The sequence below is a fragment of the Suillus plorans genome, assembly GCF_016647745.1.
Source record: "Suillus plorans strain S12 chromosome Unknown HD556scaffold_7, whole genome shotgun sequence".
NCBI classification, from domain to species: Eukaryota; Fungi; Basidiomycota; class Agaricomycetes; order Boletales; family Suillaceae; genus Suillus; species Suillus plorans.
The window spans coordinates 356,284-373,674 of NW_024537391.1; the positions used below are offsets into that span (position 1 = coordinate 356,284).

Here is a 17,391-nt window from a genome sequence, read left to right on the forward strand (position 1 = left end):
ATGACCCTGACGTTAAATGTATGCGGTTTTTGCAATGGAAGGATATCAACTCATCCTTGGTATTTCAATCAAACCAGCATTCGCCTGCTGCAGCTTCGAAGAGCAACAATTAGCCAGTTGCAGGTGGGGCTTGACCCGTTGAGAGAACACGCTCCTGCGTTGAATGTGACACCTGTATGCTTGACCTGGCGTTCTCAAGCAGGATGGAGAAAACGAAAATGATGAGATCGATGTGAGATGTGCGCAGCTGGCCCCTTTGTTGAGTTATACGCCCTAGTAGTATCGACGCCAGACAAAGTACTTCAAGAATCAAGAAGTCATCCAACTACTGTAGATGTTGGGGCTGACCCAGTGTGAGATCTGAATACAGACGTAAACAAAGTCGGAAAACGCAGCAGTACTGAGTTGTTGCCGCCTGCTTCCTTCCTTCAAGTTGCAGTGTCTATATTTCTTTACAACCTCGACACGATAATAATGGCTGATGCTGCTTCTGGCTCCGTGGACAGGTCTGTCCAGGTCAAACTGGTTCTTCTCGGTAAGCCTTCTCAGCTATCACTAAAAGTACCATCGACACTATTCGCACTTGCTATCAAACTGGCTCAAGACTCCCTTCCTCACTCTTCCTTGCCAACGAACGAGAACTGACACATATCTATAGGGGAGGCCGCTGTTGGCAAATCCTCGGTAGTCCTCCGTTTTGTAGGTGTATATTTTCGTACATTTGCCACCTCTAAACCGCTTTCTAGGTCTCGAACGAGTTTCAAGCAAACAAGGAGCCCACCATTGGCGCAGCATTCTTGACTCAGAAATGCCGTCTCGAAGACCGCGTCCTACGTTATGAGATTTGGGACACTGCTGGCCAGGAACGTTTCCACTCTCTCGCTGTAGGTTCCGAGCACAGCTTTACCACCTGCTCTGATTCGTGAATGTAGCCCATGTATTATCGTAATGCTCAAGCCGCAGTGGTCGTTTACGACGTGACGAAAGCAACGAGTTTAGAGAAGGCGAAGTCATGGGTGAAGGAACTTCAAAGACAGGCAAATCCCAACATCGTCATCGCACTGGCTGGCAACAAAGTTGATCTCGTACAAACATCCGCTGTGTCATCTGGGTCCACTCCATCATCCGAGTCTGAAGATGAGGCGGATGATGCTACAGCCACGCCTGGGGAGAGTCCTAGTGCTAGTGGTGACGAGCCAGAGAGTTTGCGACAGGTGCCACGCGAGGAGGCTCAGGCTTACGCTACCGAGGCTGGCTTGCTGTTCTTTGAAACCAGTGCCAAGACTGGCGAGGGTGTCGTCGAGATATTTACAGAAATAGGTACGCCCACTGCACTCGAGATGGAACTCCCTTTTGAAATCAAATTCAGCGAAGAAAATACCGATCGAGCACATTCTGGCTTCTACACGAGGTGGTGCAGGTCGATCCGGTGGTGCAGGCGGACGAACTGGTGGGGCCAGAGAGGATGTGAACCTAGAGGAGCAACAGTCCAAGAAAGATGGATGCAACTGTTGAGTGTGGCGCTAATTATTTGGACCGCATTATCTTCAACCCTTCGCGACCGTCTCGCTTCTACTTATTAGCACACCTTTTATTCCCCTCTCTTTACCATCTACGTGGCTACGGTTGCCTTTGCCTTCATATGTAATCTGCTTTTATAATTCATCTGCAACACAAACATTGGACTTGGTACGGTACGGTTCGATGGTAACTTATAAATACAGTTGCAGCACAGCACATTTGAGGTAACAGTAAGCTCTAAGAGATGCACAGATTGGAATGGTAACAAAGTCCCTTTAGTGAATTGAGCTGTTCAAATACGATGAAGAGGGAACCAAGTCCATGTACGGAGGTGGTCGCATCACGTGTTCCTCATGGTCAGGGTCACTGCCAGGAACAAGATAAGGCGGTGGCGCATGTCCATGTGAAGAAGAGTGATCTAAGATGTCATTGGGAGGGTGTAGAGAATCACGAGTCGCGGGAGTTTGATTGTATGACTGATGGGCGAGGGGGGGTGAGTGAGATTGCACGGGGACCCGGACCGAGGGCGACCTGAAATCGGAATCTATTGAAGGAGGTGGGTCTGACGGATCATCCATCGCAGGCGGTGGAGGAGGGAGTTCACCTCCAGAGCGTGGGGGGCAATCATCTGAAACGATATTCAGAGCCTCAAAGACTCGGACGGGTTCAACCCCGATATTAGCAAATCCCGTCACATCTGCATCTCGCTCTGCCATCTCCACTGAAGGGGGTGGAGTTGACGAGCGGTGCATTGTGTCCGAATGACCATCAAACTGCTCAGATGCAGCAAACCCAAACAATATTCCTTCGCCAATGATACGAAGTGCTGTGGTTACAGGTACCTCCTGGTCCGTTGTGTCTGAAGGAATAAATATTTCCGACTCAGATTCCTGGAAGCTTGGTGGAGCATTGGACGTAGAAGGCAAAGAATGGAAGAATGGTGGAGGCGGCAAGTCACGGTCTTCAAAAGGGGGAGGGGCACCGTTCTGAGTATAACTTGGACCCGCTTCTCCTTCCTGATACAAGGGAATTGATGACTCCAGATCTTCTTGACGGACTGTCCTCAAAGGGGGGCGGTCGTGTTTTTTCTGATACGCGGCATCAACCCATTCTTCAACTTCAGGCAGTGGCGCCGGGGGCGGAATGATGGTTAATGGGATGGGGATAGTCATGAGCCGCTCGGTCCTGCTGGTTGTTTCCACGAATGAAACGTGGACGTTTAGAAGGAAAGAGACTGAATGTAGAAGGGTGGATTGAGTGATGGAGATGCATTGCAGATCGTTGTCAAGGCTGCTGTAGTCACCCTCTGGCAAACTTGTCTGATAATCTACTGGTGACGCAGATGGTGAAGCCTGATGCAAGATGAGGCGGAGTCGCACAGGTCGAGAGGAGTGAAATCTGCAGGATGCACCTGAGCGAGAAGTTACTGTACTATAAGTCGATCCAGGAGAAGTGATCGGAGGCTTCTCCGCAGGGGAAGTGGGTACCACCGAGGAAGGCCCATCCTGAGATGACAAGTCCACTACGGATTGACCATAAGGCATGCCAGGTTCAGAATCACCACCATCACCTTGCCCTTTCAGGCTCACGATGCGAACGATCTCGGTTTTTACGTTTCGGAGTCTGAGTCCTTCGCGCAGCATAAGCTCCCTGCTCGGCGGAGGCACGGTAACATAGACTGGGATGAATTCACCGGCCCGGAATATAGTGCGAGGAACTTGGACTTCGACACGGGAGGGACTTTCCAGGACGTGGGTTTCTGGCAACGTATCTACAGTATGAGAATGCGAAGTGTAACGTCGCGTATGCACAACAATCCTTCTTGACACAACTGGCTCCGACGTATTCGTAGGATGGAAAGTCGCCGTAAGTGCATATTCCAGAGATGAATGAGGTGTATGAATACACTGAGGTGCATCAGATGTCAGGGGTATTGCGAATGATGTTGAAGATGACATGGAGTCGGACGTCCCCGTGAACGAGACTAGGTTTATCTCTGATTTTCCCAGCTCGATTTCCTGGCCAAACGCAGACTCGACGACACAAAGAGCCACGGTGCTGTTCTGCCACGGTGAGTTACTCGGAATAGATGAGGAGCAGTCACACTAACACATGTTTCCATTGGCCTGGCTGTGCACCCTTGACATGAATTTCTCCCTCAATAGCAGCGCGCTCTCCTTCAGCTCCTAGATAGCCCTTTTGGAAGGTCAACGTGTCTGTTGCTGGGATGATGAAGATCTGAAGGCCAGAGATCGGCTCATCCAGCGCCCGAAGTAGATTCTGTGGGCATTCTGGAGAGTAATTTGGCGGAGGCGCCGTGTAGGACGTCATGTAACGTGAAGCCAATTACCCTCTATTCTTCTTGGATCTAGAGTGATGGTATATAACGATGTGAGATTCCGTCAAGCTGCTAGCGGCTAGAGCCTAACCTAGCCTGCTTGTAAAAGATTGCACAGCCCGGACAAGATAAGTCAGAAAGTCAAAAAATAATAATTCTACAGATCAAATGTCTGGGAGGACAACAAATTCGACAGTTGACATGGATATCCAGAATTACATAGTATCGACAGCAAAATGTGCAGAGCACTAGGGGTTAGTATACAACCAACAGTATCGTACCGCGAGCCGAGCAACAGGCTAACATTCAACTCTCATCAAACTCTCCAGCTCTGAAAACATCACAGGATCCAGATCTCGCATCAACAATTCCCAAGCAGCGTCCCGACGGCTAGCAAGCAACCCTATACCCTTTTCAATACCGGGATCATTACCATCGATAAAGCCCATGCCAAATGCCAGTGGGGTTTGAGTGGACTGCGAGATGTCAAAAGCATCATCCTCTTCATCTACCACTTTCATGGCTTCTACCGCTCTTCGTGCAACGGCAAGGTGCCACTGGCGCACCTCTGGGCTCCCACCCATTGATACAAATCGTTGCACTATACGAATCATAACCTGTGAGAAACACAGAGGGCGATCTGTTTTGATCTTCTTCTTTAGTTCCGGGGGAGAAAAGAATGCGATCGTGTAAATTGCCATAATTGATTTTTCCAAGTAAGATAGCCATGGGTCCCGGTTGAGGAAAGCAAAGTCGAGGTCTGATACTGGCAGACGATGAACGAGGGACTCCAATAGTCGCCAGATGAGAGACTGGGGCATAACCCTAGAGAAAACCTGCCGATTAGAGTCCAGCTGACCGAGACGGGTGAAAACGTCGAGGGCAAGGTCGGCAATAGATGATGGCCTACTATGCGAGAAAGGAACCCCACTTTGTTTGAGGAATTGTGTGGGGGGAACTGAGTCGAAGGGCTCTATGAGGATAGACGCAATGATTTCAAGGATGCGGCTCGCAGTGAGAGTTGTTGCGTTCGATGGAGAGTTAGGATTCGAGAACACGATGTAATTCGACAGATTACCAAAAATATGGAGTGCATCTTTTCGAACATTGATCACGTCTGAAAGAGCAAGTACCGGTGAAGCTGGTTTGGGTGTCCCATCTGATGACATGGTAATACCACAAACACGTAGCACAAGATTGAGTGTGCGTTCGTGTCTCGACAGACAGGGCATATTGTCCGGGGTGACAGAAAGGTTTCGTATGAGGTTAGTCACAGTGAGCACAATATTCCCTGCGCGGTGGCCTGGACCACGTGTCTCATACTGAGGATCACGGTTTTCTAGCCCTGCAAAGAGCATAGATTCCTTCTCGAAAACATCATCTACGAGCGCCCGATGTCGCACCATCTCTGCACTATTGCCAAGCCGATAATCTGTGATGTCGGGGGTGGTCCCAAATGCTTCCTCCTCAAGTAGATCTAGCACCTCCTCGAGCAAATCTGTGCATTGGGAAATGGGAAATCCAGACCCAGGGGTTGGACCCCGCATCGTAGATAACAACGTGATTGTGGTTAGAGCATAGGAAAGCTCGGCATTCAGTCGCGATCGGATGGACATTGTAAGGGATTCAATGTCAACTGTGCCCCACTCATTGATATCACGCATGGGCCGCCGTTGAGACCGAAGATAATCCTCTTCCAGCGCGTTGAAATCACGGCCACCAGTGAAATCAATTTCACGTGACAGGGGAATGTACTCGACTTTTGTCCTCGTAAATTGCGTACGCGAGGGGGGAGCGGATCCATGTGTTGTCGTGGTATTAGTGGTCTCGGTCTGGGAAAAAATCAATTCGAGGGCATAAAGATTCACCAGTCATCACTCACGGTATCTGGCGGATCTGTAGCAACTTGGATGAGATTCACTGGGTAACCAAGATGACATCTGTGAGAAATACCTGTCTTTTGCCTTGCTCGTTTCCCTTCTGCCTCTTCGGACTCTAGTCTTCTTTTCGCCCCTTGAGTTTCTGGTTCAGATGTATCCGGTGTTGGTTTTGTAAGCTGGGGCGCAGAAATTGAAGCGTTGAGTTGGGATGACGCCGGAGGTGTGGGGTCTGAGGGAACAGCGGGTGATTGAAAATTGGGTGCAGAAGATTGGCGTAAATGAGGACTTTGTGGTAATGGCTGTGACTGAGAGGCAGGGCTGATAGTGGAATTTTGATTGTTAACCGCGTGTTGCGCCATCATGCTGCCGACTGCGTTCGGAGCAACTGCTCCTTGTTGCAATCCTACATGAGGTGCACCAGGCCCTGCATTCACGTTGGGAGGTCCAGCATTAACGCCCGGCTGGCGTCCAGCCGCCATTGCCCTACGGTTGCCCTCCTGCATATTACGTCGATAAAACTCGTCAAATGGCTGTAAGATGGCAGCGTATAAATGTCCCAGAATTTGACCAACGGGGCGCTGCTGCCCAGAATTCGATAGATGAGGAAGGAACTCTGGCAGGTCGAACTGGTGAGCGACTTGTGCCCAGCCATTTTGTTGTTGTGTGATCTGCGTTGTCATGTTTCAGCATTCGAAACTGATAGAGCATGAATCAACAAACTTTTTGCCATCCTCCCACTTGAGTTACAATTTGCCATAACCTCAGTAGATCAATGTCCTTTCCGCCCAAGCGGATAACACCCGGCTGACCTGGTGGGCAGTCCAAAGACTTCCATTGCGAATTTGTAGGGTCATAATTGGGTGGGTATGGGTTTCCAGTTAAAGCTGGTGGTAAGGGAACGCGGGTAGCATGGGCGCTGGCCAATCCTGCAAGGAAAGTTCGCTGTCGGTGCTTGACAGCTTCGGATGCGGTGAAGTTTGGATGAGACATGGGTGCGTTTAGAGAAGGATTTTGGGGGACGTTGGTGGTCTGTTGGGCAGGGTAAATACCTTGGGTATTTAATTGACCTGAGGAGGCTGTGGGATTGAATTGCATCGAATTCGTATTATCGTGAGGTGGCCCAGTAAAGCCGCCTGGTTGATTATAAGAGGATGTCATTCCACCGAGATATGATCCCGGAGATACTCCGCCAACAGACGCAGGCGAGCGGCCGTTAACATTTGCCATTTGTCTTTGGACTCCTGCGGCGTTCATGGCTGCCATTTGCTTTGCAGCAGCATTAAGATCAAGGGTACTAGTAAAGTACTGGTTTGTCTCGAAGTTTTGAGGCGAATTCTGGGGGATGAATGGGACATTTCCTTGTTGCTGAGATTGGTGGGTTTGCTGAGGTCTGATTTGTTGTGCAGACTGGGGCCTGTTAGGAGGAATGATGATTTAGAACGGGAAAATGGAAATGGAAAGCTTACAACATAGCTCAGGAGTTAGACGGAAGTACTTTCACCTGCTTGAACTAATAGTAATACTTGTTGGCGGTCGAACCGGGCAAGGAAAGCAGAATTCAACAAATCAGGAAATTCAAGTCAACACGGTTAATATTAGTCATGGGTGTGACTGCAGTACAGAAATCTCTCATATAGCTCACCCATTTATTTAATTTAAGTTTTAAACCTTCAACTACCTAACGCTCTCGCTCATAGTTGCATCATGATGACATCGGCCGCATCTATGTACCAGAAAACGGAACATGTTGATCAACTCGGAGGCATTCGCATAATTATGATCCGTGACGTATGTGACAAGTCACAATAATTTTATAGCTCAGATTTTTTCATTCTCAGCCTTAATCCTTCTCCATGCCCACATCAGAAATAGACGACATTTTTGCTTCCAAAGGAAAGGCGAAAGCCATAGAGCTTGCTCCTCTTCCATCCGTCAAGAAGGAGAAAAAGAAAAAAAGAAAAGACAGACCCACCACTAGCGATGAAACGAAGGAGATCAGTCGATCTTCAGAACCAAAAACACTGAAAAAACGGCCGCTTCCCGAGACCGTTGTAGATCCATCATTCAAATCTTCCAGCAGTAGTAAACGTCCAAAGTTGGATGCTCCAGTTTCTTCACAGCGTGAAAAGGTTTATCACGAGACGCGCAAAGATGACGAAGACCGTTTCAAGGATTCGAGGGGTTCTGGACCTAGTAAGTTCCCTTTCGTCCTGCTACTTTAGACTCGTTAACCCTGCGCCAGGACGAAAAACTGACGATGGTTTAAACATATACAAGGAAGATGAACTAGGTATATCCAATGCCGGTGGAGGTATGTTGTGCACCTACTTCCATCAACATTCAACATTCACCCGACTCCAGACACGCCGTTGTGTCCTTTTGATTGCGAATGTTGTATGTATTTACTTGTTTTAATTTTTTTATGGTCTCAATACTTTCCAGGTTTTTGAACGGTAGTTGCTCTATCTGTAGCTTTACATGCAAGAAGATACCCGTGTATTCACCAAGATATCCAGCGCAAACCTGTGATATGGTCGGCCTGCACCCAGCTTTTGTTGAGTCCAAGCCATTTTCGCTTCCGTTTGCGATAACCTCCATCGCCGGTTTGCGCTCCCTGTATGATTGATAACCGCGGATGTGATGGAAACATTTATTCACGATTTTTGTTCAGTCAGTTTCCTTCTTAAATTGTGGGTCTTCGTTTGTCTCCATGCCATAATTACAAATCTCACAACAGCACAGGGAAATACAGTTGTCTCGCACATATTGGTACCGGCTCTTTCGAAGCCTCCCAGTTAGCCTTCCGAGGTCATGATCTGAGGGGGTCAATGTGTAGCCAAAAGTGATCGTTACATCCCTCTCTGCATTCTCCGATTCATTTGATATCTGAGATGACGCTTGTATTAATTTACTCGAGGGTCACATTATAATATAAAGATCGTATAGTCATTGAATATTGAGCAGCTCTATCCTAATCGTCGTCGTCGAGCTCAGCCAACTGCTTTGCTTTTTCATCTTCATTAAGCTCGCTACCGAATGGATTGCCACCCTCAGTGACGGCTCTCCTTACGTCTTCAGCTTTTTTATTGCGTTTCTCTTCTGCTCGTTGTTGTTCAGCTACTTGCCGTGCAAGATAGGCCTTGCTACCAGGGACCTTCTCTGGATTCTTGCATAGCTTCAACCTCCTATCAACCTCGCGGACGGCTTCCACATCAGGAGGATGTCCCATTTGCGTGATGATATATTTGATCGATCCGAGAGTAGGGTCCAGGGTTGCGGAAAAAGGTTGTGCAGCACCAGCTACCGCTTTCGAGTCAGCCCATCTTTCTGCGAGAACTGGCGAGGCGAGAGCCAGGCTAGCGAGAGCGATTTGTGAGGGCGTGTAGATGAGTTCTGCATCGGTAAAGCGGGAGGCCCGGACGTGTTTGATGGCAATATCATAGACATCCTGTGGTCGAAGGTCCTCGGATACGTCGGGCAGGCTCTGTAGTTGTGTTAGTCTCAGCGCGGAAATGATGTCACAGACATTGCGGTTACCTGAAGATCGAGCCAAATGCCCCAGAGAGCGCGGTGGGCATGCCAAACTGCAAACTCAAAATTCAGGCTCTGAGACACCAGGAACTCGAGATCAAGAACGTCTGAGCTGGACGTTTTCGGGATGTTAGAGGTGTAAGATTCCAACGAAATTGGGTTGTTGGTGGTTTTCGTAGCAAGAAATAGTGTGGTGAGCCTTCAAAGAGCATAGAGTTATTAGGGATATCAGTGTAACAGACGAACGCACATCACATTCTTTGGATGCCAGTCCATCACAGTGTTTTTAAGATAGAACCGCTTCAAGTAGCTGATGGCGGTCGCCTCCACTTCCTCAGGAAAACGAAAATGCCCGCATAGTTGAGGGATCTTGGTGATGTAGAGCTTTACGAGGAGCTGCTCTTCATTTGCATTAAGGAACAACACGTCCTCGGATGATCCAGGCTATAACGGATAAGTTAATTCGACAGGCACTGAAACGACGGAAAGTGGGTTTCTCACCTCATCTGCTTCGAAAGTGTTCCGTATGACCGATACTGCAGCCACATTGAGGGAAGTGCGAATTTGCTCCAGTTGTTCTGGGGAGTATCTCCAGCTCTTGTACTGCGTGCTTCCCTCGTACAATGGTCTCTTCACAGTTAATGAGTTGGCCTGGGGGTCAGCTTCCTTGGCTGCGTTATCAGCCGCCATGCGTCAAGTCGACGATTAATGATGCGCCTTGTTTGTAAATGGGTTTCCTCATGAGCTTGGGGTCTGCACAACGTTGTTGTTTGTTATTCAACTACAGTTTGGTCACTTACTTATACTTGTTACACACATTCATGGCTGAGATAGATCTGTTATCGTCTACCTGTCTGCATTCGACCGCGACATTGCAAGGCGGAAAATCCGACAATGCCGTTGTCGTTTTTGTTCAAAACTCGTCCATGCAACAAATTTACATTTGTCGTCCCCAGTTATCCAAAGACTACCGCCCATGGTACGCGTCCTAGCCGTTCTATTGTTTCTTCATCTCTTTTTGGAGTTACTTGTCACTTTCTTGGTGCTTTGTTTTTGCTCAGGACCTTTGTAAGGAGCGCCATTAATACTCCTTTGACGATGGACTCCCCTTTGTCACGGTATCGCGGCTGCGGCATTGAGCCACTCTCTTTCTACTTCAGTATGACTTAACCTTCTACATATAAAAACCGGTCTGTACCTTGCATTTCAGCAGCGAATTGATCCCACTCACTGGCTCTTCACTCTCGATCTAGTACCCTTTTCCCTCCCGAACTCGTTAAGTTCTCGCTACTGTGACAGGACTCGCGGTGGCAGACTTACACTATTGAAATGGGTAGCGCTACCTGGTCTGGGCAGAAGCTATCTATGCCCCAGCCGGGCCGACCCCAACCGGGTTCATTCACTCATAACTCGATCTATTCTTTTGTTGCTAAGTTCCCGCTACACTTAGTATTACACCGTCGAAATCTGCAGCTTTACCTAGATGGGGTGTGAGGAAGTTGGTTGTGCATCATGCCCCAACTCCATCTAGGTACGAGGTTCTTGCTGATATGAATCTGAAGATTTTGGCAGCAAATTTCACAAGGGAGCTTAGGGATTGGACCACAGTTGTTTTTCAAGCTTCCAGTCACGGCGAATTCTTGTAATCCTTGTGGTACATGTCTCTTCGTTGTATCATATGTCGATTGACTCGGCCGGAGATCAACTCGTTGTGATTGCGTATATCGCTTCGTAGACAGGTTGATCACCAAGACTCTAATACAAGTTTGTCAAGGCCACTTTGACTGTGTGCTAGCTATAGGAAACCTCGGACGACAACCTATGGTGGATTATTTCTTCACAGACAAGAGTATTCTATGGTACGTATCCTCTTATAAGTCATCTTCCATAATTCAGCTTTCATTAATTACATAGTACGATGCAGTTATGCTGATCTTTGTCGACGCTCGATATTTGAATTGTTCACAGTATCACGCCACGAAGTCGCCGAGCCAGCGCCCTCCCAACTGTAAGCCCACAATTAGATCGCGGTAAACACACACCTATAGTAGAGGCAATCCAAGCCAAATGCCATTCCGTTATTAATGACCATAATGGGAATCGTTCACTGTGATTTCTTGAGTGTTTGCTCAACCGATACTTGCTGTGGTCTCAGGCTTTCGAGCTCTGCGGAGTATGGGCGTAGTGAGTGTATTAGTAATACGATATGATGCCAATCGTTGACCATTGAAGATAGCATCGGGTCAAACGCTACTCGGCAGCGAGCGCTCCAAGATTCTTTCACTTATCTACCAGTGGTACGGAAAGATGGTTTCCGTCGACTCTGGGCGGTCAACGGCTATGACGGTTCAGGGGTACTCCGACAGTCAGCGCTAGTCAGCTGTCACGAATGCATAGCCGCAGCGCCTAGTTTGCCTTCTACATAGAACTCTTTCAAGTCAGCTGGTCACATATCCTTCCTACCAGAGGACGGGGCAGTTTCGATTTCATAGCCTCAGGCGTCTTCGCGACCAGTAATTCACAACCGGTTTGGTGTCTCGAAACCCCGCCATATAGCCTTCGAATTCATTGTGTGCTCCCGGCATGACTTTTGCCATACTGGCCGACAGTTCGCGTCTCTTTCAAGCGCACATTCGAGGTATAAAGGTCTGGACCCAGCACACAACCTGGGCATTCAAAAACTCACAATGTTCTCTCAAGCTCTCACTGTTCGCGTTGATAGCATCGCTCGTCAGCTCGAGACGGTCTTCCTTTTTACAAAAAATGATGTCAGAACCACTCTGATTCCTGTCGTATGTATCAACTGTTATGTGTCTTGCCCCTTTGTTCAATCACACTTCTCAGACCATATTCGCATTATCTGTGGCTCCCAGATATGACACCACCCATGCTTGGCATGCTCCTTTGTGGATATGGTTCCACTTATTACAGTTCAATATTGCAAATCAGATCCAGGATCCGGAGGAGGACCGCAAGAACAAGCCCTCACGTCCAATACCTGCTGGTCGCATTTCTGTTGACAGCGCAGCTGATATGCGCTGGGTGATGATTCCAGTCTGCTTATTGCTATCGTTGTGGCACGGCACCCAGGCTCTACTAGCCAGCACCGTTTTTGCAGCGTTGACAATCTGGTACAACGAACTTCACGGTGATAAAATGGGATTGTCGAAGAATGTACTCACAGCCATCCTCGGTGGGTGCCTGGAGGTCGGAGCAACTGTTGCTGCCGGTAAATCTATCCAGTTGCAGATAATCTATCATTTTGCTCATCAAGCGTACAGGTCCCCATAACTCATGCATCGATAAGGCTGGTGCTTTGGCGGTCACACTTAGCTCGACAGTCTTTGCGACTACGCTTCATGCGCAAGACTTCAAGGATGAAGAGGGTGACCGTCTTACTGGTAGACGGACGCTGCCCACCATCTTCCCTAAAGCTGCGCGCTTTTCAATGATGTTTGGTATCCCCCTCTGGTCATATGGCTTGAGCTGTATCTGGAAGCTAGATGCGCTCTCTACCACTGCATTTGTAGTTTACGGCGCATTTGTGGGGATCCGATTCGTGATGTACAACACGGTGGGCGCCGATAAGCAGTCCTGCAAATTTTATAGCGTGAGTCGAAATATTACTTTGGAACATACCGAGATGAAGCTGACAATGGACCTATACCAGCTGTGGTACGCGCTCGCCCATCTACTTCCAGGTTACTGGCGTTTCTTCTATGGTGTTTGAGTATCCGAAGCTGAAAGTCGGTTCTAATGATACACTAACTTAGTAGCTCAATGTTACACATAATGACTTCACTTAAAATCATCCATTGTAGTATGACAATGTATGCTAATCATTTTTCCCCTACATTGATAATCAACATAAGTAAACGCTTGAGACCATCATCCAGGTCCCTCTGCAGACATGGGAACCAACGGGTACTGCGTGATCCGCTATCAGAACGTGCATTTTAAATCACAGCACGTTCAATCCATCACGCCGTGACGTACAGCCCCCTTCCAGACTATGGCGATTGAAATTGGTTTGTATGATACCGCTTTTTTGGACCACTAATGCCAAAACTATCTGTTGACGAAGAAGCACTGATCACGAGCAAATTGACGGTCCCGAATTTGAAACCCCAGCTGACTCCGCTGAGTCACTGCTGGCACTACCCCCTTGTAGATTTAGAGTTTATGAGAGAGTCAAGACTTTTGCAAACTCAATTCCAATGAAGAGCGGCATCGCCGTTGCCCAGTGAAAATCGGACAGACGCCCTCGCACGCAAATTGACGGATCTGTAAGCTTCGCGAGTAGTCAGTAGACTCATATCGAGAAATCCAAGCTGTACAATTTGTGTACAATTTGGGTCATACGTGCTCCATGCTGCGTGAAATCCAACTTCAACGTTTCAACGGGTCGCCTTTCCAGCGAACATCAAGCTCCTCGCGTAGAAGACCATTGCACCACCAAGAACCGCATTCCAGAAAACGGGGCCAACTTCCCTGGCGGTGTTGTCAATACGTGGCGTGGATCCAAGAAAGGCTGCCAGTAGCTCGCTCTCAGGCATCTTTTGTTATACCTCCCACCACCCCTTTGTGCTCGGTGTCTTGATTGATTGACTGTCTTCTGCGTGTCTCTGTTGGACCGGGATAGAGGAACTTTTATTGTTGAGGTTTGCACCAGATCCTTGCCTGATGCATAGCTTTTCAAGAAGCTTCTCTACTACCATCAGTGCGAAGGTCGGAAGCTTGCATTATCTGGCTGGAAATATACCTGACACAGGATCTGCCAGCCAGCTGAGACTCAACAGCCCACTCATTAAATGCGCAACTCACAATGATATATCCTTTTTCCTCCAGAGATCAAAGGCAGGGATATATCATGCCTTTATCCTGATGAGCAAATATACTCTGATGTCACTATAACCTGTGCCAGAATGATAGCACATCGTATGAACCTATTTTAGCTTTGAGACCGCTCATGCTGCGGGGAAGGCACTGTCCCATGAGCGCTCGGCGCAACCCACCCAACCTGACCTATATAAGTACGTCTTTAGGTTGCCAGAGATACAGATCAGAAGTGCTCATCCAACATCATGTCTGCCCACGTCAACGTAGGTTTTCCCATACCAATGCATTCCTCGGCCTCCTTTACTTAGCAGATACCTACAGGAAAAAGCATCCAAGAACGATCTCAAGCAAGTGAAACAGTATCTGGAGAACATAGACCCGGAGAAAGTCGAAAAGACGCATGGAAATGGGAAGTACACTGCTTGGCATGGTGACGGAAAGTCGCAGTCCAAAACGGACATCACGTTCCAGACGAAGTCGATGCTTACAAGTGGAAAACCTCCAAAGTATATCACAATCGTCGCGCGGAAGGGGAGGACAGAGGCGTATGTGACATACGAGTCATCTACTTGGGATGAGACTACCAAGACTATCATCGACAAGATGATCGAAGCTATCAAGGCCTAGGTGGGGTGCTCCAACTTCGTCGCAAATGTCGCAGCTAACACCATTAGAATAAAAATGGTGAAGTGATATTGCGATACGAAGAATGCTAAGACCAAATTGATCAGTTTGAAGTGTATGATATTTGCGTGTTGTACAGAGTTTTGCCACGTACTGTCTACAATAATTATTCATCCATGTCCTCTTCTTCTTCCCCATCTTGGACATCTTCGGAGGACTGTGTCTCGAAGATGTTCAAGTCGAACACTGACTTCTGCATGGAGCTGCGGTAGACGTTTGGACCTATAATTATCCCAGCGCTCCGACGATCCTGTTTTACCGCATTTAATCGCCAATATGTCTCACGTATCCACTCGGCATGATCGACCAAAGAGGTCCAGCCGCTCGTGATAATCTCATGGAACTTGAGATAATATGGTGCATGCGCGAACAACATCGCGCGACCAAGATTGTAGTCGCTATATCTATCATGGTTCTCCTGCGCAAAACATACACCAAAGTGCTGGCGGAGGTAGTACCGCTTGATCATGGCACTCGCTCGGATGGTCAGATCCACTTGATCGTTTGGTCCCCGGAAGACATCCGGCCACTTGGAAGTGTCACCGAACGAAGTCCAGTCATGTGGGACAGCGTTCCAACCCTCATCGGGGATCCCCGGTCTCTCGCAAGGATCCTCTCCGGTCGAATTCAAGTCATCTGGGAACTTGGCAGTGAGTACAAGAGGGAGAATCTGTGCACCTCCCCAATCTATGAGCCCTACAATCTTCGTGTCGTCAATTGGATCAAAAAAAATGTTGCGAAGTGCGAGGTCAGGATGGTGTAAGACCAAGGGGAGGTAAGACGATGGAGGTACGAAGTGAGGTATGAGCGAGGAGAGAAGTTGTAATAGTTCAGAAAAAAAATGAGGGGTGCATTTGGGTTCTGAGAGGGATCGAGAAAGCTGCTCCGCCTCGAGTCTAGACCACTCCCTTAGAGCATGCAAGATGTCATGCTCCAGTCGGGCCCTCCAGAGATCCACGAGGGATTGATATGGTCCCCCGAGATTCTGCTGTGTGATAGTGAAGAGTGGTCCTATGATAAAGCTTCCTTCGTCATTGAGGGTAATGCTACCGATCTTGTCAAATGGTACAGGTGCTGACAAAGTAGATTGTAGCTTTGCCAGAGATTTGGTGACGGCTAGTTGCTGCACTTCTGACATACCATCCAGACCGCAAAGCTTGTTGTCATTGTTGGTGAAATTGTCCAGCTTTCGTCCGTGGACGACATCCATGAGAACATACGGTGCACCAGCTGGATTAGAAAATGTAACGTCCCAAGCGTGGACTTGTGGGACTTGGATACCTGGATACGAGTCGGATGCGCGAACAAACTGCATGGTGGCTATCTCAGACAGTTTTGCCTGGGGATTAAAGTCCTCGTCATCATGCACTGACACGCTTGCCGCGATCTCGGTGCCATCACCGAAGACCATTTTGTAGACGGTATTGTAGCTGCCCCTTCCAAGAAGTTGGATTGATTGGCAGGTGGGTTTCGAAAGACGTTTCGTAGCACAATCGACGAGCCCAGAGAGGTTGACCCATCGCGACTTGCGAAGGGTAGAAATTTGCAGTTCAAGATCGCTGGACATGACCTGCTACGCGCCATGGAGGTGGTTGTAATTAGCGAGGTCGAGATTCTCTGTTCAGCCTCACCTACCTGGATAATTCCTAGTCACCTGTCATGCCAGGGGAGTCGGAAGTCTGACCTGTAAGTATCATGATGGCGACCGCAGTGATCCACAAGGTTTTCCCACGACTCAGCATTCGAATCTACTCTCATAGCTTCAGAATAAAGGCAGAGTTCAGATTGCTTTGGATCGTCTCGTCACTCTTCCACTTCAGAACATCGAGTGACACACCACTGACTATTTACTTTATCTATTACCTGGTCATTTCACCGAATTGTTTCAGACGTAGTACAACACATCCATAGGCGCATCCTTTAGATGGGCCTCCAATTTATCGTGCCAACGCGACCATTCCCCACTCTTCTGACTTTTCCCTACCTGGAGCGTAATCGATATGTTTTTGCGCCCTTATTCGGCGCACGAACAGCGCTGACCTTATGAGGGCCTCGGTATGTGTGACTCATACTGAAAGGTGTGTTGATCAGCAAGCGAGTTGCGTGCCTTACACTTATCGAGAGCTCAGGAAGCAGGAGCTGTTACAGCACAGTGATCAGGATTTCCGCGTGCTGCAAAACTATGGCGGATGGATGATAATTTGGGCCGCAGTACAACACCATACATTTCACGACGAACGCGACGGCAAAGGACAGGGATATACATTCCCGCTCGCGTCCACATCCAGTTCGCGCACGGAATCATCGAACTCGACTGCGGGCCCGCAGTGTCCTCTTGGTGACTTGCTTGTGTCCGTCACTGAGATGAATCTGGTATCGTCCACCTGTCTACAGTCAGCTGTGATGCTGCGGGACGTGAATGTGATATTTTTGCCTGAACTGTCCACCGGTGCATGTAGCGATATCGTCCCGGTCCTCCAACTTCATCAGATTTAGAATGCCGTCTATAGTACGCGTCCTAGTTTCTTCGCTTCTTTTCGGAGCTATTTATCGCTCTATCCCAGGGGTATCACCTGCAAACACTTTCCTCGGACATAC

General features: G+C 48.4%; 8 protein-coding genes across 8 annotated transcripts; 3 read left to right on the plus strand and 5 right to left on the minus strand.

Moving 5' to 3' along the window:
- The first annotated feature begins 414 nt into the window (after positions 1-414).
- HD556DRAFT_1337689 (GTP-binding protein ypt5) lies at positions 415-1,740 on the plus strand. Its single transcript, XM_041301951.1, has 5 exons — positions 415-535; positions 659-699; positions 747-884; positions 933-1,320; positions 1,370-1,740. Exons 1-5 carry the CDS (start codon positions 475-477, stop codon positions 1,513-1,515), a joined length of 774 nt encoding a protein of 257 aa, XP_041164927.1. The 5' UTR covers positions 415-474; the 3' UTR covers positions 1,516-1,740.
- On the minus strand, positions 1,741-3,978 carry HD556DRAFT_1524406 (uncharacterized protein). Its single transcript, XM_041309234.1, has 2 exons — positions 3,632-3,978; positions 1,741-3,579 (listed from the first exon to the last, which is right to left on the minus strand). Exons 1-2 carry the CDS (start codon positions 3,850-3,852, stop codon positions 1,797-1,799), a joined length of 2,004 nt encoding a protein of 667 aa, XP_041164928.1. The 5' UTR covers positions 3,853-3,978; the 3' UTR covers positions 1,741-1,796.
- A 10-nt stretch (positions 3,979-3,988) lies between these two features.
- HD556DRAFT_1337694 (uncharacterized protein) lies at positions 3,989-7,282 on the minus strand. The gene is made up of 4 exons (XM_041301952.1): positions 6,460-7,282; positions 5,813-6,407; positions 5,742-5,755; positions 3,989-5,691 (listed from the first exon to the last, which is right to left on the minus strand). The coding sequence occupies exons 1-4, from the start codon at positions 7,000-7,002 to the stop codon at positions 4,159-4,161; spliced, it is 2,685 nt and encodes an 894-aa protein (XP_041164929.1). The 5' UTR covers positions 7,003-7,282; the 3' UTR covers positions 3,989-4,158.
- A 274-nt stretch (positions 7,283-7,556) lies between these two features.
- On the plus strand, positions 7,557-8,424 carry HD556DRAFT_880097 (uncharacterized protein). The gene is made up of 4 exons (XM_041311917.1): positions 7,557-7,932; positions 7,982-8,050; positions 8,101-8,133; positions 8,182-8,424. Exons 1-4 carry the CDS (start codon positions 7,593-7,595, stop codon positions 8,187-8,189), a joined length of 450 nt encoding a protein of 149 aa, XP_041164930.1. The 5' UTR covers positions 7,557-7,592; the 3' UTR covers positions 8,190-8,424.
- A 259-nt stretch (positions 8,425-8,683) lies between these two features.
- Positions 8,684-10,044, minus strand: HD556DRAFT_1337704 (cyclin-like protein). The gene is made up of 4 exons (XM_041301953.1): positions 9,772-10,044; positions 9,521-9,714; positions 9,277-9,469; positions 8,684-9,223 (listed from the first exon to the last, which is right to left on the minus strand). The coding sequence occupies exons 1-4, from the start codon at positions 9,958-9,960 to the stop codon at positions 8,711-8,713; spliced, it is 1,089 nt and encodes a 362-aa protein (XP_041164931.1). The 5' UTR covers positions 9,961-10,044; the 3' UTR covers positions 8,684-8,710.
- A 1,740-nt stretch (positions 10,045-11,784) lies between these two features.
- Positions 11,785-13,124, plus strand: HD556DRAFT_1285757 (UbiA prenyltransferase family). Its single transcript, XM_041299329.1, has 4 exons — positions 11,785-12,062; positions 12,115-12,499; positions 12,552-12,880; positions 12,941-13,124. Exons 1-4 carry the CDS (start codon positions 11,958-11,960, stop codon positions 12,998-13,000), a joined length of 879 nt encoding a protein of 292 aa, XP_041164932.1. The 5' UTR covers positions 11,785-11,957; the 3' UTR covers positions 13,001-13,124.
- A 1,007-nt stretch (positions 13,125-14,131) lies between these two features.
- On the minus strand, positions 14,132-14,802 carry HD556DRAFT_880318 (uncharacterized protein). The gene has a single exon (XM_041311918.1). The coding sequence runs from the start codon at positions 14,703-14,705 to the stop codon at positions 14,343-14,345; it is 363 nt and encodes a 120-aa protein (XP_041164933.1). The 5' UTR covers positions 14,706-14,802; the 3' UTR covers positions 14,132-14,342.
- Positions 14,657-16,517, minus strand: HD556DRAFT_880357 (kinase-like domain-containing protein). The gene is made up of 3 exons (XM_041311919.1): positions 16,429-16,517; positions 14,888-16,363; positions 14,657-14,837 (listed from the first exon to the last, which is right to left on the minus strand). Exon 2 carries the CDS (start codon positions 16,358-16,360, stop codon positions 14,900-14,902), a length of 1,461 nt encoding a protein of 486 aa, XP_041164934.1. The 5' UTR covers positions 16,361-16,363; positions 16,429-16,517; the 3' UTR covers positions 14,657-14,837; positions 14,888-14,899.
- Positions 16,518-17,391: the final 874 nt, after the last annotated feature.

Coding starts and splice junctions, on each gene's coding strand:
- HD556DRAFT_1337704 (XM_041301953.1), bottom strand. CDS start 9,960: ATGGCGGCTGATAACGCAGCCAAGGAAGCTGACCCCCAGGCCAACTCA. Junction 9,470..9,520: donor TGGCATCCAAAGAATGTGAT/GTGCGTTCGTCT, acceptor TGCTCTTTGAAG/GCTCACCACACTATTTCTTG. Junction 9,224..9,276: donor GCATTTGGCTCGATCTTCAG/GTAACCGCAATG, acceptor ACACAACTACAG/AGCCTGCCCGACGTATCCGA.
- HD556DRAFT_1337689 (XM_041301951.1), top strand. CDS start 475: ATGGCTGATGCTGCTTCTGGCTCCGTGGACAGGTCTGTCCAGGTCAAA. Junction 536..658: donor GGTCAAACTGGTTCTTCTCG/GTAAGCCTTCTC, acceptor ACATATCTATAG/GGGAGGCCGCTGTTGGCAAA. Junction 700..746: donor CCTCGGTAGTCCTCCGTTTT/GTAGGTGTATAT, acceptor ACCGCTTTCTAG/GTCTCGAACGAGTTTCAAGC.
- HD556DRAFT_1524406 (XM_041309234.1), bottom strand. CDS start 3,852: ATGACGTCCTACACGGCGCCTCCGCCAAATTACTCTCCAGAATGCCCA. Junction 3,580..3,631: donor CCAGGCCAATGGAAACATGT/GTTAGTGTGACT, acceptor GTGGCAGAACAG/CACCGTGGCTCTTTGTGTCG.
- HD556DRAFT_1337694 (XM_041301952.1), bottom strand. CDS start 7,002: ATGGCAGCCATGAACGCCGCAGGAGTCCAAAGACAAATGGCAAATGTT. Junction 6,408..6,459: donor AAGTGGGAGGATGGCAAAAA/GTTTGTTGATTC, acceptor ATGACAACGCAG/ATCACACAACAACAAAATGG.
- HD556DRAFT_880097 (XM_041311917.1), top strand. CDS start 7,593: ATGCCCACATCAGAAATAGACGACATTTTTGCTTCCAAAGGAAAGGCG. Junction 7,933..7,981: donor TTCGAGGGGTTCTGGACCTA/GTAAGTTCCCTT, acceptor ACCCTGCGCCAG/GACGAAAAACTGACGATGGT. Junction 8,051..8,100: donor TATATCCAATGCCGGTGGAG/GTATGTTGTGCA, acceptor ACCCGACTCCAG/ACACGCCGTTGTGTCCTTTT.
- HD556DRAFT_1285757 (XM_041299329.1), top strand. CDS start 11,958: ATGTTCTCTCAAGCTCTCACTGTTCGCGTTGATAGCATCGCTCGTCAG. Junction 12,063..12,114: donor GAACCACTCTGATTCCTGTC/GTATGTATCAAC, acceptor CACACTTCTCAG/ACCATATTCGCATTATCTGT. Junction 12,500..12,551: donor CGGAGCAACTGTTGCTGCCG/GTAAATCTATCC, acceptor TCAAGCGTACAG/GTCCCCATAACTCATGCATC.
- HD556DRAFT_880357 (XM_041311919.1), bottom strand. CDS start 16,360: ATGTCCAGCGATCTTGAACTGCAAATTTCTACCCTTCGCAAGTCGCGA.
- HD556DRAFT_880318 (XM_041311918.1), bottom strand. CDS start 14,705: ATGATAGTCTTGGTAGTCTCATCCCAAGTAGATGACTCGTATGTCACA.